At 44.1% G+C, this 21736-nt stretch overlaps 2 protein-coding genes across 2 annotated transcripts in view; both read left to right on the plus strand.

Moving 5' to 3' along the window:
• LOC141121389 (von Willebrand factor A domain-containing protein 5A-like) overlaps positions 1 to 21736 on the plus strand; it is a gene marked incomplete in the record, with an annotated part of 791688 nt that overhangs the window by 85392 nt on the left and 684560 nt on the right.
• The window catches only part of LOC141128246 (von Willebrand factor A domain-containing protein 5A-like), a 192922-nt gene that overhangs the window by 46174 nt on the left and 125012 nt on the right, over positions 1 to 21736 (plus strand). Inside the window, exons 4-6 of the mRNA XM_073615442.1 lie at positions 9187 to 9356; positions 9648 to 9789; positions 20995 to 21164. Of these exons, the coding sequence (XP_073471543.1) occupies positions 9187 to 9356; positions 9648 to 9789; positions 20995 to 21164 (482 nt within the window). The remainder of the gene's footprint in view (positions 1 to 9186; positions 9357 to 9647; positions 9790 to 20994; positions 21165 to 21736) is intronic.

Here is a 21736-nt window from a genome sequence, read left to right on the forward strand (position 1 = left end):
TAGTGGCTAATTAGCCTCTAGACTGCTTTTACAAGCAGTGGGAGGGAATGCCCCCCCCCCACCGTCTTCCATGTTTTTCTCTGGCTCTCCTGTCCCAACAGGGAACCTGAGAATGCAGCCGGTGATTCGGCCAGCTGACCATAGAGCTGATCAGAGACCAGAATGGCTCCAAACATCTCTATGGCCTAAGAAACCGGAAGCTACGAGCATTTCATGACTTAGATTTCGCCGGATGTAAACAGCGCCATTGGGAGATTGGGAAAGCATTTTATCACACCGATCTTGGTGTGGTCAGATGCTTTGAGGGCAGAGGAGAGATCTAGGGTCTAATAGACCCCAATTTTTTCAAAAAAGAGTACCTGTCACTACCTATTGCTATCATAGGGGATATTTACATTCCCTGAGATAACAATAAAAATGATTAAAAAAATAAATAAAAATGAAAGGAACAGTTTAAAAATAAGATAAAAAATCAAAAAATTAAAAAAAAAAAAAAAAAAAAAAAAAAAGCACCCCTGTCCCCCCCTGCTCTCGCGCAAAGGCGAACGCAAGCGTCGGTCTGGCATCAAATGTAAACAGCAATTGCACCATGCATGTGAGGTATCACCGCGAAAGTCAGATCGAGGGCAGTAATTTTAGCAGCAGACCTCCTCTGTAAATCTAAAGTGGTAACCTGTAAAGGCTTTTAAAGGCTTTTAAAAATGTATTTAGTTTGTCGCCACTGCACGTTTGTGCACAATTTTAAAGCATGTCATGTAAGGTATCCATGTACTCGGCCTAAGATCATCTTTTTTATTTCATCAAACATTTGGGCAATATAGTGTGTTTTAGTGCATTAAAATTTTAAAAAGTGTGTTTTTTCCCCAAAAAATGCGTTTGAAAAATCGCTGCGCAAATACAGTGTGAAAAAAAAAAAAAAATGAAACACCCATCATTTTAATCTGTAGGGCATTTGCTTTAAAAAAAATATATAATGTTTGGGGGTTCAAAGTAATTTTCTTGCAAAAAAAAATAATTTTTTCATGTAAACAAAAAGTGTCAGAAAGGGCTTTGTCTTCAAGTGGTTAGAAGAGTGGGTGATGTGTGACATAAGCTTCTAAATGTTGTGCATAAAATGCCAGGACAGTTCAAAACCCCCCCAAATGACCCAATTTTGGAAAGTAGACACCCCAAGCTATTTGCTGAGAGGCATGTCGAGTCCATGGAATATTTTATATTGTGACACAAGTTGAGGGAAAAAAGACACATTTTTTTTTTTTGCACAAAGTTGTCACTAAATGATATATTGCTCAAACATGCCATGGGAATATGTGAAATTACACCCCAAAATACATGCTGTTGCTTCTCCTGAGTACAGGGATACCACATGTGTGAGACTTTTTGGGAGCCTAGCCGCGTACGGGACCCCGAAAACCAAGCACCGCCTTCAGGCTTTCTAAGGGCGTAAATTTTTGATTTCACTCTTCACTGCCTATCACAGTTTCGGATGACCCCATTTTGGAAAATAGACACCCAAAGCTATTTGCTGAGAGGTATAGTGAGTATTTTGCAGACCTCACTTTTTGTCACAAACTTTTGAAAATTGAAAAAAGAAAAAAAAAATACGTTTTTCTTTTTCTTCATTTTCAAAAACAAATGAGAGCTGCAAAATACTCACCATGCCTCTCAGCAAATAGCTTGGGGTGTCTACTTTCCAAAATGGGGTCATTTTGGGGCGGTTTTGTGCTATCTTGGCATTTTATGGCCTTCAAAACTGTGATGGGTAGTGAGGAGTGAAATCAAAAATTAACGCTCTTAGAAATCCTGAAGGCGGTGATTGGATTTCGGGGCCCCGTATGAAGCTAGGCTCCCAAAAAGTGCCACTCATGTGGTATCCCCGTACTCAGGAGAAGCAGCAGAATGTATTTTAGGGTGTAATTCCACATATGCCCATGGCATGTTTGAGCAATATATCATTTAGTGACAACTTTGTGCAAAAAAAAAATTGTCACGTTCCCGCAACTTGTGTCAAAATATAAAATATTCCATGGACTCATCATGCCTCTCAGCAAATAGCTTGGGGTGTCTTCTTTCCAAAATGGGGTCATTTGGGGGGGTTTTGTGCCATCTGGGCATTTTATGGCCTTCAAAAATGTGATAGGTAGTGAGGAGTGAAATCACAACTTTACGCCCTTAGAAATCCTGAAGGCGGTGCTGGGTTTTCGGGGCCCCGTACGCGGCTAGGCTCCCAAAAAGTCCCACACATGTGGTATCCCCATACTCAGGAGATCAGCAGAATGTATTTTGGGGTGCAATTCCACATATGCCCATGGCCTGTGTGAGCAATATATCATTTAGTGACAACTTTGTGCAAAAAAAAAAAAAAATTGTCACTTTTCCGCAACTTGTGTCCAAATATAAAATATTCTATGGACTCAACATGCCTCTCAGCAAATAGCTTGGGGTGTATACTTTCCAAAATGGGGTCATTTGGGGGGGTTTTGTGCCATCTGGGCATTTTATGGCCTTCAAAACTGTGATAGGTAGTGAGGAGTGAAATCAAAAATTTATGCCCTTAGAAATCCTAAAGGCGGTGCTTGGTTTTCGGGGCCCCGTACGCGGCTAGGCTCCCAAAAAGTCCCACACATGTGGTATCCCCATACTCAGGAGAAGCAGCTAAATGTATTTTGGGGTGCAATTCCACATATGCCCATGGCCTGTGTGAGCAATATATCATTTAGTGACAACTTTTTGTAATTTTTTTTTTTTTTTTTTTGTCATTATTCAATCACTTGGGACAAAAAAATAAATATTCAATGGATTCAACATGCCTCTCAGCAATTTCCTTGGGGTGTCTACTTTCCAAAATGGGGTCATTTGGGGGGGTTTTGTACTGCCCTGCCATTTTAGCACCTCATGAAATGACATAGGCAGTCATAAACTAAAAGCTGTGTAAATTCCAGAAAATGTACCCTAGTTTGTAAGCGCTATAACTTTTGCGCAAACCAATAAATATACGCTTATTGACATTTTTTTATACCAAAGACATGTGGCCGAATACATTTTGGCCTAAATGTATGACTAAAATTGATTTTAATGGATTTTTTTTTATAACAAAAAGTAGAAAATATGATTTTTTTCAAAATTTTCGGTCTTTTTCCGTTTATATCGCAAAAAATAAAAGCGGCAGAGGTGATCAAATACCATCAAAATAAAGCTCTATTTGTGGGAAGAAAAGGACGCAAATTTCGTTTGAGTACAGCATTGCATGATCGCGCAATTAGCAGTTAAAGCGACACAGTGCCAAATTGTAAAAAGTGCTCTGGTCAGGAAGGGGGTAAATCCTTCCGGGGCTGAAGTGGTTAACCGCTTCAATACCGGGCCAATTCTGACACTTTGCTCCTACATGTAAAAATCATCATTTTTTTGATAGAAAATTACATAGAACCCCCAAACATTATATATTTTTTTTTAGTAAAGACCCTAGAGAATACAATGGCGGTTGTTGCAACTTTTTATCTCACACAGTATTTGCACAGGAATTTTTCGAACGCGTTTTTTTTTGGGAAAAAAACTGTTTTGTGTTAAAAAAAAACAAAACAGTAAAGTTAGCCCAATGTTTTTGCATTTTGTGAAAGATGAAGTTACGCTGAGTAAATAGATACCTAACATGTCACGCTTCAAAATTGCACACGCTCGTGGAATGGCGCCAATGTTCGGTACTTAAAAATCCCCATAGGCGACGCTTGAAATTTTTTTACTGGTTACATGTTTTGAGTTACAGAGGAGGTCTAGGACCAAAATTATTTCTCTCGCTCCAACGTTCGCGGCGATACCTCACATGTATATTTTGAACACCGTTTTCATATGTGGGCGGGACTTATGTATGCGTTCGCTTCTGCGTGCGAGCACACGGGGACAGCGGCGCTTTAAAAAAATTTTTTTCTTTTTTTATTGTTAATTATATTTTATTTTTTTTTATTTTGAAAAAAAAATAAAAAATTGATCACTTTTATTCCTATTACAAAGGAATGTAAACATCCCTTGTAATAGCAATATGACATGTCAGGTGCTCTTAATAGTGAGATATGGGGTCAATAAGACCCCATATCTCACCACTAGGCTGGGAAGCCTGAAATAAAAAAAATAAATAAAACGATCGCCGCTTCCCAGGCGAAGCGGCGCCGTTTTTTTGAATGGAGAAGCCGGGCGTGACATCATAACATCGCGCCCGGCCTCTGACGATCATAGAGACTCCGGGGACCATCTGGTCCGCCGGAAATCTCTATGATCTACATCCGGCGCCGGCGGATCCACTCTCTGCCTCACCGATCGTAACGGTGAGTCGGAGCAAGCACCGGAGGGCGGCGGGAGGGGGGGGGACGTCCCCTCTCGCCTCCCATAGGAACGATCAAGCGGCGGAACGGCCGCTATGATCGTTCCTATGGTGTAGAGATTCGCCGGCTGAATCCGGCAATATCTGAATGATATCTGTAACTACAGGCATCATTCAGATATACCCGCTCAAAGCCAAGGACGTCATATGACGCCCTTGGTATTGAAGTGGTTAAAAGGGCACACTGAACACCCAGCACATATGTCACCACCTATTACTGTCACAAGGGATGTTTACATTCCTTGTGACAGCAATAAAAGTGATCAAAAATGATTTTTTTTTTAAATACAATTTAAAAATATAAAAATAAATAAGAAAAAAAAAAAAATTTAAAGCGCCCCCGTCCCTGCGAGCTCGCACAGCAAAGAAAACGCATACGGAAGTTGCGCCCGCATATGTAAACGGTGTTCAAATCACACATGTGAGGTATCGCCGCGATCGGCAGAGCGAGAGCAATAATTCTAGCACTAGACCTCCTCTATAACTCTAACCTGGTAACTGTAAAAAAAATTCAAAACGTCGCCTATGGAGATTTTTAGGTACCGTAGTTTGTCGCCATTCCACGAGTGCGTGCAATTATAAAGCATGACATGTTTGGTATCTATTTACTGGGCGTAACATCATCTTTCACATTTTACAAAAAAATTGGGCTAACTTTACTGTTTCGTTTTTTTAAAATCCATGAAAGTGTCCCTTTTCCCAAAAAGCTGCGTTTAAAACACCGCTGCACAAATACAGTGTGACATAAAATATTGCAACAATCACCATTTTATTCTCTAGATTCTCTGCTAAAAAAAGCAGCAGCAGTGATTGTGCAGCGCTAGCACAGAGAAGACAGTAGAGGAAGAGAGCTCTGCAGAAAACTTCCTCTACTGACTTCAGTATTAAATGAGGCTGGAGAGGAGAGGGCTGCCAGATGACAAAACTCATTTCAGGGTGGTGGCAAACTAATTTCAAGGAGGTGGCGCGGCGCTTCGTGGCGACCCCCCCCCCCCCAATTTAACACATCTAGAAGATGATCGAATGAAATGGAATCAGTATACACAGGTTTACTTCTTTTGAGAGATATTAAAGGAACACTCTAACCATTCATACGCTGACGACACCCAACTCTACCTTCGTATCAACGGACAAAAAGACCTTCATCAGCAATTACAGAAATGCCTCTCCTTAATAGACGACTGGATGACCACTAGCTCCCTCAAACTCAACGGATCAAAAACAGAACTACTTCTCCTACAAGCTAACAAAAATTCCAAAATAAAGACTACATGGACACCTCCCACCATCCTTGGACAGACCATCTCCCCAAGCACCAAAGTCAAGAGTCTTGGAGTCATTTTTGACTCAGGAATGACAATGGATGCACAAATAGGATCAGTGGTGAGCGGATCCCACCATCTCCTCCGCCAACTACGCAGACTAATCCCCTTCATCCCAGAAGAGGACAAAGCGGCAGTTGTGGGAACAATCATCAATTCCCGACTCGACTACGCAAATTCGCTCTACGTAGGACTACCCCAATATCAGCTTGCGCGCTTACAACTCATCCAAAACACGGCGGCAAGACTGTTAAACAGGAAAAAAACCCTGGGAATCCATCTCCCCCTCCCTAAAGAGCCTACACTGGCTAACCGTGAAGAAACGGATCACATTCAAGACCCTCTGCATCACCCACAAATGCGTACAAGGAAACGCCCCACCATATCTCCGCGAGAAAATAAAACACTACACACCGAATCGCAGTCTTCGATCAGCTAACCAAAACCTCCTTACCATTCCCAAATACCGCTACAAAGCAAAGGGAGAACGAAGATTCGCAGTCCAAGGACCTCAACTATGGAACGCTCTTCCTACCAACATCCGCATGGAAGAAAACCACCAGGCCTTCAGAAAAAAACTAAAGACCTTCCTTTTCTGAGAAGCTGACATCAGAAAATGCATCCAGCGCCTTGAGGCGATTCAGTTCGCATTTGCAGCGCTTTATAAATCATTCATTCATTCATTCATTCACAATGACCACTTCAGTGATTTGAAGTGGTCAAGGTGGTAGGAGTCAGTATGTGGGATGGCATGAATATACTAAGGTGGTCTAATGATTGGCTTCTGTCTACACGGAGGGCTACACAGAGATCAATATTTGGCCGTTCCCCGCTAAACTGAATTTTGATGTGTGTGCGCTCAACTTTACCCAATTCCTTGCTGGTTCCCCACAGTGCCTGTGTATGTCTTACTGATTATGGTCACACTCCATAGTCAGAAAGAATAGTCTTTCACTTACCTGTTCCTGAAAACGCACACACACACCAAGATTGGATTTTTATTTTTTTGAATCCTGGAGTTGGGCTGTATTATAGAACCACATCCTTTGCTGTTATTGCTCAAATTCCTGAATATGTTAGGAATATACTGGGACTTTTCAGGTGCTACAGAGATATTCTCCATACACATACCGTATATACTCGAGTATAAGTCGAGTTTTTCAGCACATTTTTTTGTGCTTAAAGTGCCCCCCTCGACTTATACTGGAGTCAAGCACTTTTCTGCAGCAAAAAATGTCATTTTCCGAACCGACCTTGGGGCCCCGTATCTCAGGGCCACTTGGTGCTAGGAACCTAAAATTTGGTGTGCAACCAACATATTCAAAGCTGAAGTTCCTAGCACTAAGTGGCCCCGAGATACAGGGCCCCAAAACCAGTTCAGAAAATGTCATTTTCTGCTGCAGAAAAGTGCTTGACATTTTCTGAACCAAATTTGGTGCCCCATATCTCACGGCCACTTGGTGCTAGGAACCCCAGCTTTGGAAATTTTATGGTGCTAGTTCCACTGGGTCTGCACACCAAATTTGGGGTTCTTAGCACTAAGTGGCCCCGAGATACGGGGCCCCAAATTCGGTCAACTGTGTCCATCTGCAGCAATGTCATTTCGGGAACCTTTGCGTTCAGAGACCCCAAATTTTGGCTGCAGCTAGGGGGCATCTAGGAACCCTTAACTACCGAGTTTGAAGTTCAGGGGACCTATGGCTGCAAATGGGCACAGTGAGGCATGCAAATGGGCACAGTGATGCTGCAAATGGGCATTGTTGACCCTCTTTTCCACTTACAGTAGCTGTGCATTTCTCACCCTCGTCTTATACTCGGGTCAATACGTTTTTCCCATATTTTTGTGGTAAATTAGGGCCTCGACTTATACCTGGAACAACTTATACTCGGGTATATACGGTATATTAAACAGAATGATTTTGTGAAATGCATCCACCTGAAAAGTCCCATTATGTTCCTAACGCATTCAGGAATTTTACTTTCACTTTCACCATATATGTCCTGCTGAGGTACAGGACAAGTTTTCAGCACATATTTATACAGTGTGGAAGGCACAAAAATAGAGACTCACGGGAGAAGAATGGAATCTGTTATCCAGCCTGTTATCTTACCTTGGGGAGAGCTCCCATGACTGTGTTCTTCTGCTTGCTCTGTCCTCCCTGGGGAGAAGGGGGGAGGGTGCTGACAGGAACACAAGACAGGCAGAAATCAGCTTCTCCTTTCTGGACATTACTCTGCAATGCTCTCAAGCCGTTCCTCTTTATCCATTGACCTGAGGACATGGGTGTGTTATCTGAACAGTGGCATGTCCAGGCTCCTGGTGTGACACACTCCCCTCCTCCCTCCCTCGCTCAGCTGTGTGACAGCACTAGTTGTCAGTGCTGTACTGACATTTCACATCCTCGGCTCCTCTCCTCTCTCCGCGCCGAAAATTCAGAGCTTCTCCAGAGCCAATGAGAGAGGAGGGGTGTGGATTGAAGGCAGAGGAACCAACCAGGATCGGAAGATTATACTACAGCAGACAGCCTGACACTGCCCCCACCCTGTATTCTCACTAAGGATTGGCCCTGCCGGGAGATCGCAGGGCACTCTTGAGAAGTCTGCCAAAGGTTCCGGAACGCAGTTCCGGTGAGTTCCAGCTGAAAGAAAGCCCTGGGCTTAGTCATGAAAGGGATAAGGGGGTGTCTCATGTAGCTCCTCCATGAAAACTACCTGTTCTGTGGAATTTGAATTTAGTTCACCCTGGGCTTTTGAAACGTTACTCTCCTAGTACTGTTTCTACATACTGAGGCATGCTGGGAGTGGGAGGGGTTATCCATGCTGATTACCCTTTTTTTTATACTGCTAATGTCCAGTTCCTCCTACAGGTGGCAGTGTAGCCAAATTGTCTCTGAATCCCCCCTTTCCCTCTGTGTTTCTTTTCATGTTCTTGCTTCATCACAAAACTGGAGCATGCTGAGTAGAGGAAAGAGGGTATAAGGGGCTGGCTATTAGTTTTTCTGTTTTGCCCATGTTCAATCCTCCCGTAGACGGCATTGTAACCTGATTTTTGTATCTGAATTCCAGTGTCCCTCAATGGACTCCTAGAAAAGTATTTTACAACAAATACAAAAATCCTATCTTTCTTCTCTCTGGCTTTTGTAAGCACCTAGATAAGGAAAATACAGATTGCAAGGGCCACAAAATAAATGACAGGAGCAGGCTGGGTATCAGAGCAGTAGAGATTTGGGTATTTGAGAGTTGAAAGATAAGGGGTGGAGGTTAGGAGGGGGATTTAATTTGACTTGGAAGGAAGTCAAGGTCTTTTTTCACAGCCTGGATCCAAGGAGATCCATAGGGACATACACATGAATGGGTTTGAAGGCTGACACGAGTACGTGAGCTATTTTTATCTTATAAACATTGTAGGTCAGATGACGTTCACTTTTAATATATCGAAATATATCAAAATATGAAATATTGAATGACTCTGCATTTTATCTCTTCCAGATCACGATGTCAGCATAACAGCCACACGTCCGCAGGTGCCGATTGGTGAGATCCCGTACACGCTGAGTCTGAATGCTCAGATCCAATCTGTGTATGGGATCGCCAAGATCGAGTCCAACTGCAACATCACCCCCCTGGAGTACACAGATAGTGACAGGACCAGCGCCAAGGTGAGTGGGGCACAGAATAATATCAAGGTTCAGTTCTCTTGTTGATTTGGATAGGATAACTACTACTTCTAATAAATGCTGTCGGGGTTGAAAAGTGTCGATAAACCATGAAAGTCTTGTATGTATGTCGTGAAAGAAAATGGCAAATTAGGTTTGAAAAAGAGCTCCTTTGTTAATTATGCAGTCATCTCATGTGTTCATGTCAGCCCCCCATATAGTGAAGATGATGGCTTTACCACGGCAGCAAATGTGCTATTTATTATTACAATTATGTTATTTCACCTTTTGTAGGTGTCACTGGCTGAGGGTCACAAGTTTGAGCGAGATTTAGAGTTATTGGCTTATTATACGGATGTGAACAAACCCAGCGTCACTGTGGAGGCGGGGCTTGGAGCTACAAACGCTGCCCATGAATCTGGACAAACACCATCAGGTGACAAAATAAGCTGACGTGACATCTACAGCTAGCATTCTGCGTCATAGTATGATGGCTCGTTACATTTGGGCCAATGACCGCATTATAACAAATGCTGCAAATTAAAAGAAATGACACTGCTCCAGGCTAACATGCAACAGCTGGCCATAGGTGCACAGACTCTCCACAATCAATCTTATCCCTTCAAGGAGTAAAAACACATAAGGTTGTTTTTTTTTTTCTTGTTTTTTTACTAAACCACAAAAATCTTTACTGATACCAGATCTGGTCCCCCAGACATTCTCTCCACCATCCGATGTGACTCTGCCCGCTGACTAGACATGTGCGATTTGTTTCATTACAAATCAAAATTTGAACAAAATTTTAGTTATTCAGATGTATCCCAATTTCCAAATCGCAATAATAGTAAACAAATCCAAAAATAATTATAACGAAACAAATTAATTTTCAAATTCATTTTTGAATTCAAACAATTTGAATTTGAAATGTAAACATATTGCAATGAATACAGTGAGGTATAAATAAGATGGCATACTTAGGCTGTCTTATAATGAATATGATAAAATAGAATGGAATAGAATAGAAAAAAAAAAAAACGCAAATTTTGTTTGGGTACAGTATTGCATTACCATACAGTATTGCATGCGCGAGCTGCGCGGTGCGCTGTGACTGGCTGGCCAATCATCTGGGACCTGTGACGTGTCCCAGATGATTGCCGAGAGGGAGGGGGGAGAGGTAAACTGACTTCTGGCGCCGCATTTCCCCGGGAGGAAGTGGGAGCTGGAAACCTCTAAAAAGAGGGTTTCCGCCCCCCCCCAAAAAAAATGACATGCCAAATGTGGCATGTCAGGGGGTCTCCTTCCCTAAAAGCAGAAGTTCCATTTTTGAATGGAACTCTGCTTTAATGCGTTCTCTGCATTAAAGCGTTTAACCTAAAAAAAAATGGATCCTGTTCCTTTAACCACTTCAGCCCCGGAAGGATTTACCCCCTTCCTGACCAGAGCACTTTTTACAATTTGGCACTGCATCGCTTTAACTGCTAATTGCGCAGTCATGCAATGCTGTAACCAAACGAAATTTGCGTCCTTTTCTTCCCACAAATAGAGCTTTCTTTTGATGGTATTTGATCACCTCTGCCGTTTTTATTTTTTGCGCTACACACGGAAAAAGACCAAAAATTTTGAAAAAAAATGATATTTTCTACTTTTTGTTCTAAAAAAAATCCAATAAACTCAATTTTAGTCATACATTTAGGCCAAAATGTATTTGGCCACATGTCTTTGGTAAAAAAAATGTCAATAAGTGTATATTTATTGGTTTGCGCAAAAGTTATAGCGCCTACAAACTAGGGTACATTTTCTGGAATTTACACAGCCTTTAATTTATGACTGCCTATGTCGTTTCTTGAGGTGCTAAAATGGCAGGGCAGTACAAAACCCCCACAAATGACCCCATTTTGGAAAGTAGACACCCCAAGGAAATTGCTGAGAGGCATGTTGAGCCCATTGAATATTCATTTTTTTTGTCCCAAGTGATTGAATAATGACAAAAAAAAAAAAAAAATTACAAAAAGTTGTCACTAAATGATATATTGCTCACACAGGTCATGGGCATATGTGGAATTGCACCCCAAAATACATTCTGCTGCTTCTCTTGAGTACGGGGATACCACATGTGTGGGACTTTTTGGGAGCATAGCCGCGTACGGGACCCCGAAAACCAATCACCGCCTTCAGGATTTCTAAGGGTGTACATTTTTGATTTCACTCTTCACTGCCTATCACAGTTTCGGAGGTCATGGAATGCCCAGGTGGCACAACCCCCCCCCAAATGACCCCATTTTGGAAAGTAGACACCCCAAGCTATTTGCTGAGAGGCATGGTGAGTATTTTGCAGCTCTCATTTGTTTTTGAAAATGAAGAAAGACAAAAAAAAAAATTTTTTTTTTCTTTTTTTAATTTTCAAAACTTTGTGACAAAAAGTGAGGTCTGCAAAATACTCACTATACCGCTCAGCAAATATCTTTGGGTGTCTACTTTCCAAAATGGGGTCATTTGGGGGGGTTTTGTGCCACCTGGGCATTCCATGGCCTCCGAGACTGTGATAGGCAGTGAAGAGTGAAATCAAAAATTTACGCCCTTAGAAAGCCTGAAGGCGGTGCTTGGTTTTCGGGGTCCCATACGCGGCTAGGCTCCCAAAAAGTCTCACACATGTGGTATCCCCGTACTCAGGAGAAGCAACAGAATGTATTTTGGGGTGTAATTTCACATATTCCCATGGCATGTTTGAGCAATATATAATTTAGTGACAACTTTGTGCAAAAAAAAAAAAATTGTCTCTTTCCCGCAACTTGTGTCACAATATAAAATATTCCATGGACTCGACATGCCTCTCAGCAAATAGCTTGGGGTGTCTACTTTCCAAAATGGGGTCATTTGGGGGGGTTTGAACTGTCCTGGCATTTTATGCACAACATTTAGAAGCTTATGTCACACATCACCCACTCTTCTAACCACTTGAAGACAAAGCCCTTTCTGACACTTTTTGATTACATGAAAAAATTATTTTTTTTTTGCAAGAAAATTACTTTGAACCCCCACACATTATATATATTTTTAAAGCAAATGCCCTACAGATTAAAATGGTGGGTGTTTCATTTTTTTTTTTTCACACAGTATTTGCGCAGCGATTTTTCAAACGCATTTTTTGGGGAAAAAACACACTTTTTTACATTTTAATGCACTAAAACACACTATATTGCCCAAATGTTTGATGAAATAAAAAAGATGATCTTAGGCCGAGTACATGGATACCAAACATGATATGCTTTACAATTGCGCACAAACGTGCAGTGGCAACAAAATAAATACATTTTTAAAAGCCTTTAAAAGCCTTTACAGGTTACCACTTTAGATTTACAGAGAAGGTCTACTGCTAAAATTACTGCCCTTGATCTGACCGTCGCGGTGATACCTCACATGCATGGTGCAATTGCTGTTTACATTTGACGCCAGACCGACGCTTGCGTTCGCCTTAGCGCGAGAGCAGGGGGGACAGGGGTGCTTTTTTTTTTTTTTTTTTCTTTATTATTTTTTTGCTTTTTTATCTTATTTTAAAACTGTTCCTTTCATTTTTTTTTTTTTTTAATCATTTTTATTGTTATCTCAGGGAATGTAAATATCCCCTATGATAGCAATAGGTAGTGACAGGTACTCTTTTTTGAAAAAATTGGGGTCTATTAGACCCTAGATTTCTCCTCTGCCCTCAAAGCATCTGACCACACCAAGATCGGTGTGATAAAATGCTTCCCCAATTTCCCAATGGCGCTATTTACATCCGGTGAAATCTAAGTCATAAAATGCTCGTAGCTTCCGGTTTCTTAGGCCATAGAGATGTTTGGAGCCACTCTGGTCTCTGATCAGCTCTATGGTCAGCTGGCTGAATCACCGGCTGCATTCTCAGGTTCCCTGTTGAGACAGGAGAGCCAGAGAAAAACACGGAAGACGGTGGGGGGGGGCATTCTCTCCCACTGCTTGTAAAAGCAGTCTAGAGGCTAATTAGCCGCTAGGATTGCTTTTACATGAAAGCCGACCGCTGGCTGAAAAGAATGATACCAAGATGATACCTAAACCTGCAAGCATCATTCTGGTATAACCACTCAAAGTCGTGAATGCTGTACCTGAAGACAAAAAAATGGTTAACAATAAAGCACAGTAAACGGTAAAGTATAAAAAATTGCATACCTGAAAAGCAAACATGATAAAACATAATAACAATAAAACATTGCAGAATAGAATACAGTAAAAAAGAGCAGAACAATAGAGAGAATAGAGAGAGAGAGAATAGAGAGAGAACAATAAAACGACAACTATTATTTTTTATTTTATATTTTTGTTTGTGTTTTTTTTTTTTTTTTACACTTTTTTTGTAACTGTAACTTTTATAACTGTAACCGGTTCCAGGTTCGGGTCTCTCAAAATGCGATGGCATCTTGGGAGACCCTGTGAAAGTGTGCCTAGTCTGTGGAATGCTGTACCCTACGCTAATACTCAACTAGTGAATGGTAGCGTTCAAAACATTCACCAATGCAAAGACCAGGATTGTCAGGACAGGAGGGACAATAATAGCGGGTGTCAAGCCTATATCCACGTTTGCTGCAGACACAACATCTTTTTTGGGGGGGTTCGTTGGGTAGGGGTACTCGGGAGGACATAAAAATGCCTCTCATGCAGCCGACTGCATTTGGTTGGGGATGTGAATGGGGGAAGTACGGGCGCTGCGGAAGTGGTGGGTTCCCAATTAGGATTGGCGAATGCAGCAGGAAGGGCATTATGGGCACGACGGGCCTGTGTTTGTCTTTTTGGTGGCAGCGGGACACTATTTGTGCTTGCCACCTCACCAGCTTGAACTGCACTTATGGGACTCGCCACGTCACCAAGTGTTACTGCAGTGCTGGTTTGACTACGACCGGGGTGTACTAGGCCGCTGGCGCTTGCCAGTTCACCAAAACGCTACCAAAAAAACTGTTAACGATCGCAGGGATCAGGCCTGACTCTGCGAACGCTGCAGTTATGCGTTTAGTGTTTTGTAAGTGACAGTGATCGATCGATACTGCACTTGGGTGGGCTGGGCTGGGCCGGGCGGAGGGGCAAAACGCAGGTGCTAGCAGGTATCTGGGCTGATCCCACTAACACTGTGTTTTTGGGAACCCTAAACTGCTGGGGACGCCAGTATAGATCTGATCGGATCAGATCAGATATTGATCAGTTCAGATACTATACCACTAAGGGAGGTGTACGGTGCGTGCGTGGGTGTTAGCGCTACTGGCACTAACCTGACGCTGCCTGGGGCTGGTGCTTGCCAGTTCACCAAAACGCTACCAAAAAAACTGTTAGCGATCGCAGGGATCAGGCCTGACTCTGCGAACACTGCAGTTATGCGTTTAGTGTTTTGTAAGTGACAGTGATCGATCGATACTGCACTTGGGTGGGCTGGGCTGGGCCGGGCGGAGGGGCAAAACGCAGGTGCTAGCAGGTATCTGGGCTGATCCCGCTAACACTGCGTTTTTGGGAATCCTAAACTGCTGGGGACGCTAGTATAGATCTGATCGGATCAGATATTGATGCGTTCAGATACTATACCACTAAGGGAGGTGTACGGTGCGTGGGTGTTAGCGCTACTGGCACTAACCTGACGCTGCCTGGGGCTGGTGCTTGCCATTTCACCAAAACGCTACCAAAAAAACTGTTAGCGATCGCAGGGATCAGGCCTGACTCTGCGAACGCTGCAGTTATGCGTTTAGTGTTTTGTAAGTGACAGTGATCGATCGATACTGCACTTGGGTGGGCTGGGCCGAGCCGGGCGGAGGGGCAAAATGCAGGTGCTAGCAGGAATCTGGGCTGATCCCGCTAACACTGTGTTTTTGGGAACCCTAAACTGCTGGGGACGCTAGTATAGATCTGATCGGATCAGATATTGATCTGTACAGATACTATACCACTAAGGGAGGCGTATGCTGCGTGCGTGGGTGTTAGCGGTACTGGCGCTAATCTGACGCTGCCTGGGGCGACGCATATCACCGCCGGGCGATCAGGGGGCTAAATCTTTATTCGGTAATAAACGGCGGGTGCCCTGACACTATAAAAAATAAACAAACTAACCAGCGTCACCCGTAACGGTTATACAGTGATCAGTGGTGAAAGGGTTAACTAGGGGGCAATCAAGGGGTTAAAACATTTATTCGGTAGTATATGGGGGTCCCTGTCGCTATAAAACGCTGATGGCGAACCTAAATATTTACCTCACTAACTAGCGTCACCAGCGACACTAATACAGCGATCAGAAAAATGATCGCTTAGCGACACTGGTGACAGGGGGTGATCAAGGGGTTAAAACTTTATTAGGGGGGGTTAGGGGGGTATCCTAGACCTAAAGGGGGCCTAACACTCACTGCCCTAACACTGTAACTGTCACAAACTGACACCAATACAGTAATCAGAAAAAAAAAAAAAAAAAAAAAACCTGCTTGGTGTCAGTTTGTGACAGGGGGGGGGTGATTGGGGGGGGATCGGGGGGCGATCGGGGGGGGGGGAATCGGGGTGTTTTGTGTGCCTGGCATGTTCTACTGTGTGTGTAGTGTGTTGGTGCACTCACATTACAGTCTTCTCTCCTCGGCCCGGAACGGAAAATACCGAGCCGAGGAGAGATGACATCATTTCCTCTGCCTCTGTGTACAATACAGAGGCAGGGAAATGATCCCATTGGCTGGGAGCGATCGCGAGGGGGGGGCCACGAATGGATGGCCTCCCCCTCACCACCGATCGCCGGGGGAGATTTGCCGACCGCCGCAGGCACCGGGGGGGGGGGTCCGATCGGACCCCCCACCCGCGGGCAGGCAAGGACGTACCTGTAAGTCCTTTTGCCTGCCCGTGCCATTCTGCCGACGTATATAGTCGTGCGGCGGTCGGCAAGTGGTTAAAGCCTTTTATACAGCACAGTGCTTGCGCTGTGTAATTTGGCCCCCTGTATCAGCTGAAATACCTCACTGATCCTGCCAGTTTCTGCCCTCCCCTATGCAAACTGACCACGGTGTATCGTGGCTGCTGAACCCTGACACGGTGGTCAGTTTACATGCCTCCATCATCCGCAGCCTGCTCTTCTGTGTCTCCCTCTGTCCTCCTCCCCCCTCTTCTTCCTGCCTGTCAGCTTCCCGATCCCCCTCTCCTGCTGTAAAAATAGCAGTGTTTTCCTATTTCAGTTCTATCTGTTATATAACAGTAAGCTCCGCAGTGGATGTCATTTATAAAAAAAATTCTGTATAATAGCTTATTTCAAAGCGCTGTTCGGCGCTCAAGTGACTGCCCGCCGGTCTCCTCTTCCTCCTGTCCTTGTCTCGGCTGACATAAGTGGGGGTTTCCCAGCACCCCCCCACAGCTATCGCATCGGGAGAGGAGACCAGTGGGTATTTATACAGCATATTTTTATAAATGACATCTACTGCAGAGCTTACTGTTATATAACAGAGGGAACTATAGAAGCAAAAATATTGACACCTTAACCGGTTCCCCCGACCAGATCACGTAGGTATACTGTGGCAGAATGGCTTTCCTGGGCAAAATCCTGTATATATATGGCTTTGCCCAGGAGAGCCAACAGAGAGCGTGCAAGCGCCGCTTGAGGCACGCACGCGCCCACTGCACAGCGGTGGAACTGATGCGCATGGCCGGCGGGCGCAATCACTGCCGACCACATACGATCGCGTGCGTAGAGCCAGCATGGGAATTTGTGTGTGTGTAAACACACAAATCCCTGTGCTGTCAGAGGAGAGAAGACAGATCGTGTGTTCCTACAAAGTTGGGACAGCGATCTGTCATCTCTCCTAGTTAGTCCCATCCCGACACAGTTAGAACACAGTGAAGGAACACACAGTCAACCCCTTGATCACCCCCTAGTGTTAACCCCTTCCCTGACAGTGAAAGTTACACAGTAATCAGTGCATTTTTATAGCACTGATCGCTCTATAAATGTCAATGGTCCCAAAAAATTGTCAAAAGTCTCCGATCTGTTCGTCGCAATACCGCTAAAAATCGCAGATTACCGCCATTACTAGTAAAAAAAAATTAAAAAATAAAAACGCCATAAATATTTCCCATAGTTTGTAGACACTATAACATTTGTGCAAACCAATCAATATACACTTATTGTGATTTTTTTTTTTTTTTTACCAAAAATATATGTAGAAGAATACATATTGGCCTACCCTGATTGTGACAGACCTAGCCGGGACAGAGGCTTTTGGAGGGGACTGAATGCCAGCCTCTTACCGACCGATTATGGACCGTGGCATTTGGGGGAACGATGCTTGTTGTGAGCTGTATGCCTGGGGACACTGAAAGTAAAATTACTTTGCATTCAAGTCCATGTCCCCCCAAAAACACAAAACTCTGGGAACCCCGTATGTGCCATATTATAGATAGTGACTGCTTCACAATGTTGTGTGTGTATATATTGTGTGTTGTCTCATGCTATTGTGTACTGTTTGCTGTGCTAGTTTGGGGTGGGGCTGTATTCCAATGTTCTATTGTGTCTGTCTGCCTTGGATCACAGGATGTGTATCTCTATGGAGGGAGGGGGGATTCCTCCAGCAGCCCCCTGCTGATAAGACTGTGTACTGATGAGAAGTTTGAACACATCTGACCTGTGTGTCTATTGTCATTGGACAGTTTAACCCACCCTCTTTTCCAAGGGTGGGGGGGAGAGTCTCTGAGTTATTTTATATGTTGTGTCCTTGTGTGATAATAAATGAGTTGATTCCTGCTTGAACCTCAAGACAGAGCTTTGTCTCGTATTTGGGGGGAGAATTATTTGTATGGGTTCCTTGTTCAGCTGATTGAAGTGTCCGGTAGCTGCCTTTGTGTTCGAAAATGGAATGTCTTAAACAGCTTTAACCCCTTTCATACTCGGGATGTCGTTACACTGATGAAGAAAATTTTTTTTTTTTTAGATTTGGGGGATATTTATTATAGCAAAAAGTTAAAAATATTGTTTTTTTTCTAAATTGTCGCTCTTTTTTTGTTTATAGCACAAAAAATAAAAACCACAGAGGTGATCAAATACCATCAAAAGAAAGCTCTATTTGTGGGAAAAAAAAGGACACAAATTTTGTTTGGGTGCAGTATTGCATGACTGTGCAATTGTCAGTTAAAGCGATGCAGTGCCAAATTGTAAAAAGTGCTCTGGTCAAGAAGGGGGTAAAATCTTCCGGGGTTGAAGTGGTAAAGGTAAACAAACCTTCTGCATGCAGCTTCTTCCCCAGCTTCCCTTGTACTTACCTGGAACTTGATCTCAATCCAGCAATGTGCAAGAGAGCAGAGGCTCTCTCAGCTCTCTTCCTCCTCATTGACTAAGAGACAGCAGTGGAAGCCATTATCAATGGACACACAGAGCGGGACTTGGGAGGGAGCAAGCACGACATGCTATGGGAGCACTTGGGGGGGGGATCCAGGAGCGCCAGTGAGGGACCTGAGAAGAAGAGGATTGGGGCTTCTCTGTGAAAAACCACTCCACAGAGTGGGTAAGTATATAATGTTTGTTATTTTAACCTCTTCCCGCCAACGTGGCGCATATATATGGCCTCTCGTGGGTGGGCTTTAATGCTGAGAGGTCCAATGTAAACACTTTTCTGAGCTACCAGCTTGGTCCCAGCACAGTTACTGGCGGGGAACATAAAGCTCCTGATAAATACTCGCGATGGGAGCTTTCAAAACATGTGACCACTGTTACAGCCAATCACATTGATCAGATGACTCAAATGCCCGCCTCCACCTCCTGGCATTTAAAATCTCTTAGGGCCAGGAGAAGGGGGCCCGGTTTATATAACGCTTGCAGTTTACACAGTGCTTTACAACATAAGGGCAGACAGTGAGGGTCAAGAGATACAAAAGGTAATAACTGTGTAGGATGGGCTGGTGGAGAAAATAAAAGCACAGTTGTTAGGTGGGGCAGGATAGGTCTCTCTGAAGAGATGAGTTTTCAGGGATCGTCTGAAAGTGGAATAGGACAGGGCTCAAAATTTCAAGTACTGAGCTACTAGCCAGGCCTCAAGGGTAACTTGCCACCAGTTGCCCCAGCCCACCCCTAATTCCGCCCCTAAATACGCCCTCATACATTCTCATGAGATATCCCCCAATGCAGCCTTGTGCCCACCATGCAGCCTTGTACCCACTATGCAGCCATGTATCCACCATGCAGATGTGTGCTCCCCAATGCAGCCTTGTGTCCCCCAATGCAGCCTTGTGCCCACCATGCAGCCTTGTGGCCACCATGCAGCTGTGTATCCATCATGCAGCCGTGTGTCCACCATGCAGCCTTGTGCCCACCATGCAGCTGTGTGTCCACCAATGCAGCCGTGTGTCCACCAATGCAGCCGTGTGTCCACCAATGCAGCCTTGTGCCCACCATGCACCAATGCAACCTTGTACCCACCATGCAGCCATGTGCCCACCATGCAGCCTTGTGTCCACCAATGCAACTTTGTGTCCACCAATGCAGTCTTGTGCCCACCAGTGCAGCCTTGTGCCCACCAGTGCAGCCGTGTGTCTACCATGCAGCCGTGTGCCCACCATGCAGCCGTGTGTCCACCATGCAGCCTTGAGCCCACCATTCAGCCTGTGTCCACTATGCAGCCTACCTGTGCAGGGGAGGAGAGGAACAGGAGAGCCGTCCAGGTGATCAGAGCGCAGCACAAGGAACACAGCGATAACAGCTTTAATTTCAATTACTGTGTTCCCATATGGCCGGGGAACTTTGATTGACAGATCACTCGTCACTGGGATTGGACCGGTGATCTGACTATCAAAGTCCCGGGACCAGGAGGCGGGGCTGTATCTGACAGCAAGCGGTGGGGAACACGGCAATTGAAATGAAAACTGTTATCGCTGTGTTCTGTGTTCTGTGTTCCCTGTGCTGCGCTCTGATCACCTCGGCGGCTCTCTCTCTTCCCCCTCCGCGATCGCTGGGAGAAGGACTCCCATTCCACCCAGGCTGCCGGCGGTGCTTGCCCCCCGCTCCCAGGCAGCCATATAGCTCGCCAGCCCTCAAAATCCACTCGCAAATGTGAACAGGCGAGTGGATTTTTTTTTTGATGGCTGGACTAGGAGATAGTTGGACAGATTGGGGTAGGGAGTTCCAGCTGATGGGAGAGGCTCTGGAGAAGTCCTGGAGGTGAGCATGGGATGAGGTGACAAGTGAGCTAGAGAGCAGGAGGTCTTGGGAGGAACTAAGAAAACGATTTGATTGATATTCTGAGTCAGTGATGTAGTTGGGGGCAGAGCTGTGGATGACTTTGTAAGTTATTGTTAGTATTTTGAATTTAATATGTTGGGTGAGCGGATTGACAGAGAGGGGTGGGGGGAAACTGAACGGTTGGTAAGGTGGATGAGTCTAGCAGCATCATTCATGATGAACTGAAGGGGGGGAGCCAGTGTAAGGGTAAGCCAATGAGAATATGACAGAACCAGGTAAATATATCACCCCTAAACAACTGTTGGTGAAGGACACAAATTTGCTGGTAATAACAACAATAGTCTGTGGAGGTGGTGAAGGTCGTTAAAATAGTTTAGTGCCATCTGTAAAAGCTTTGTTGTATACGTTTTGTTTCTCAGTCTCTTTGTTACAATCTTATTTTCTCCCTGTGTTCTGTAGGGTCCATTATGGCAGAGTCGGTGGCCATGTTGAGTTTCTACCCGAGTTTTCCAGCTGGACAGGAGCAGTCCAATTGCGGCGAGTTTATTTTCCTTGTGGACCGGTCTGGGAGTATGGAATGGTCAATAAATTCTGAGCCAAATGCCCCTCAGCGGATTCAGAGTGCCAGGGTCAGTAAATTGCCCAAATTGCCCATCTAATACAGACAGGATTAAACTGTTTTTCAGGATACTTGTTGATAATACTAAATAGTTGTACGTTTATGGAAAAGCCACTTACTGTAGTATCAGGCAGGCCCTGGGTTGTCCCTTATGCAAGTGCCTTTAGTGCTTAACATTTCCTATGTTGCTTTGTGCAATTTAGCACCTCCAGTGCCGCTAATTCTAGAACCAACGCAAGGCATTAACCACTTAAGGACCGAGCCTCTTTCTGAGATTTGTTGTTTACAAGTTATAAACTGTTTTTTTGTTTGCTAGAAAAATACTTAGAACTCCCAAACATTATATTTTTTTTTCTAACACCCTAGAGAATAAAATGGCATTCATTGCAATACTTTCTGTCACACCGTATTTTCGCAGCGGTCTTACAAGTGCACTTTTTTTGGAAAAAATAAGACAACAGTAAAGTTAGCCCATTTTTTTTATATTGTGAAAGATAATGTTGCGCCGCCTAATGTTATTGACGTTTAAAAAATTCTACAGGTTGCATGTTTTGAGTTACAGAGGAGGTCTACCGATCATAC

This window comes from Aquarana catesbeiana, linkage group LG01 (genome assembly GCF_042186555.1).
Source record: "Aquarana catesbeiana isolate 2022-GZ linkage group LG01, ASM4218655v1, whole genome shotgun sequence".
NCBI classification, from domain to species: Eukaryota; Metazoa; Chordata; class Amphibia; order Anura; family Ranidae; genus Aquarana; species Aquarana catesbeiana.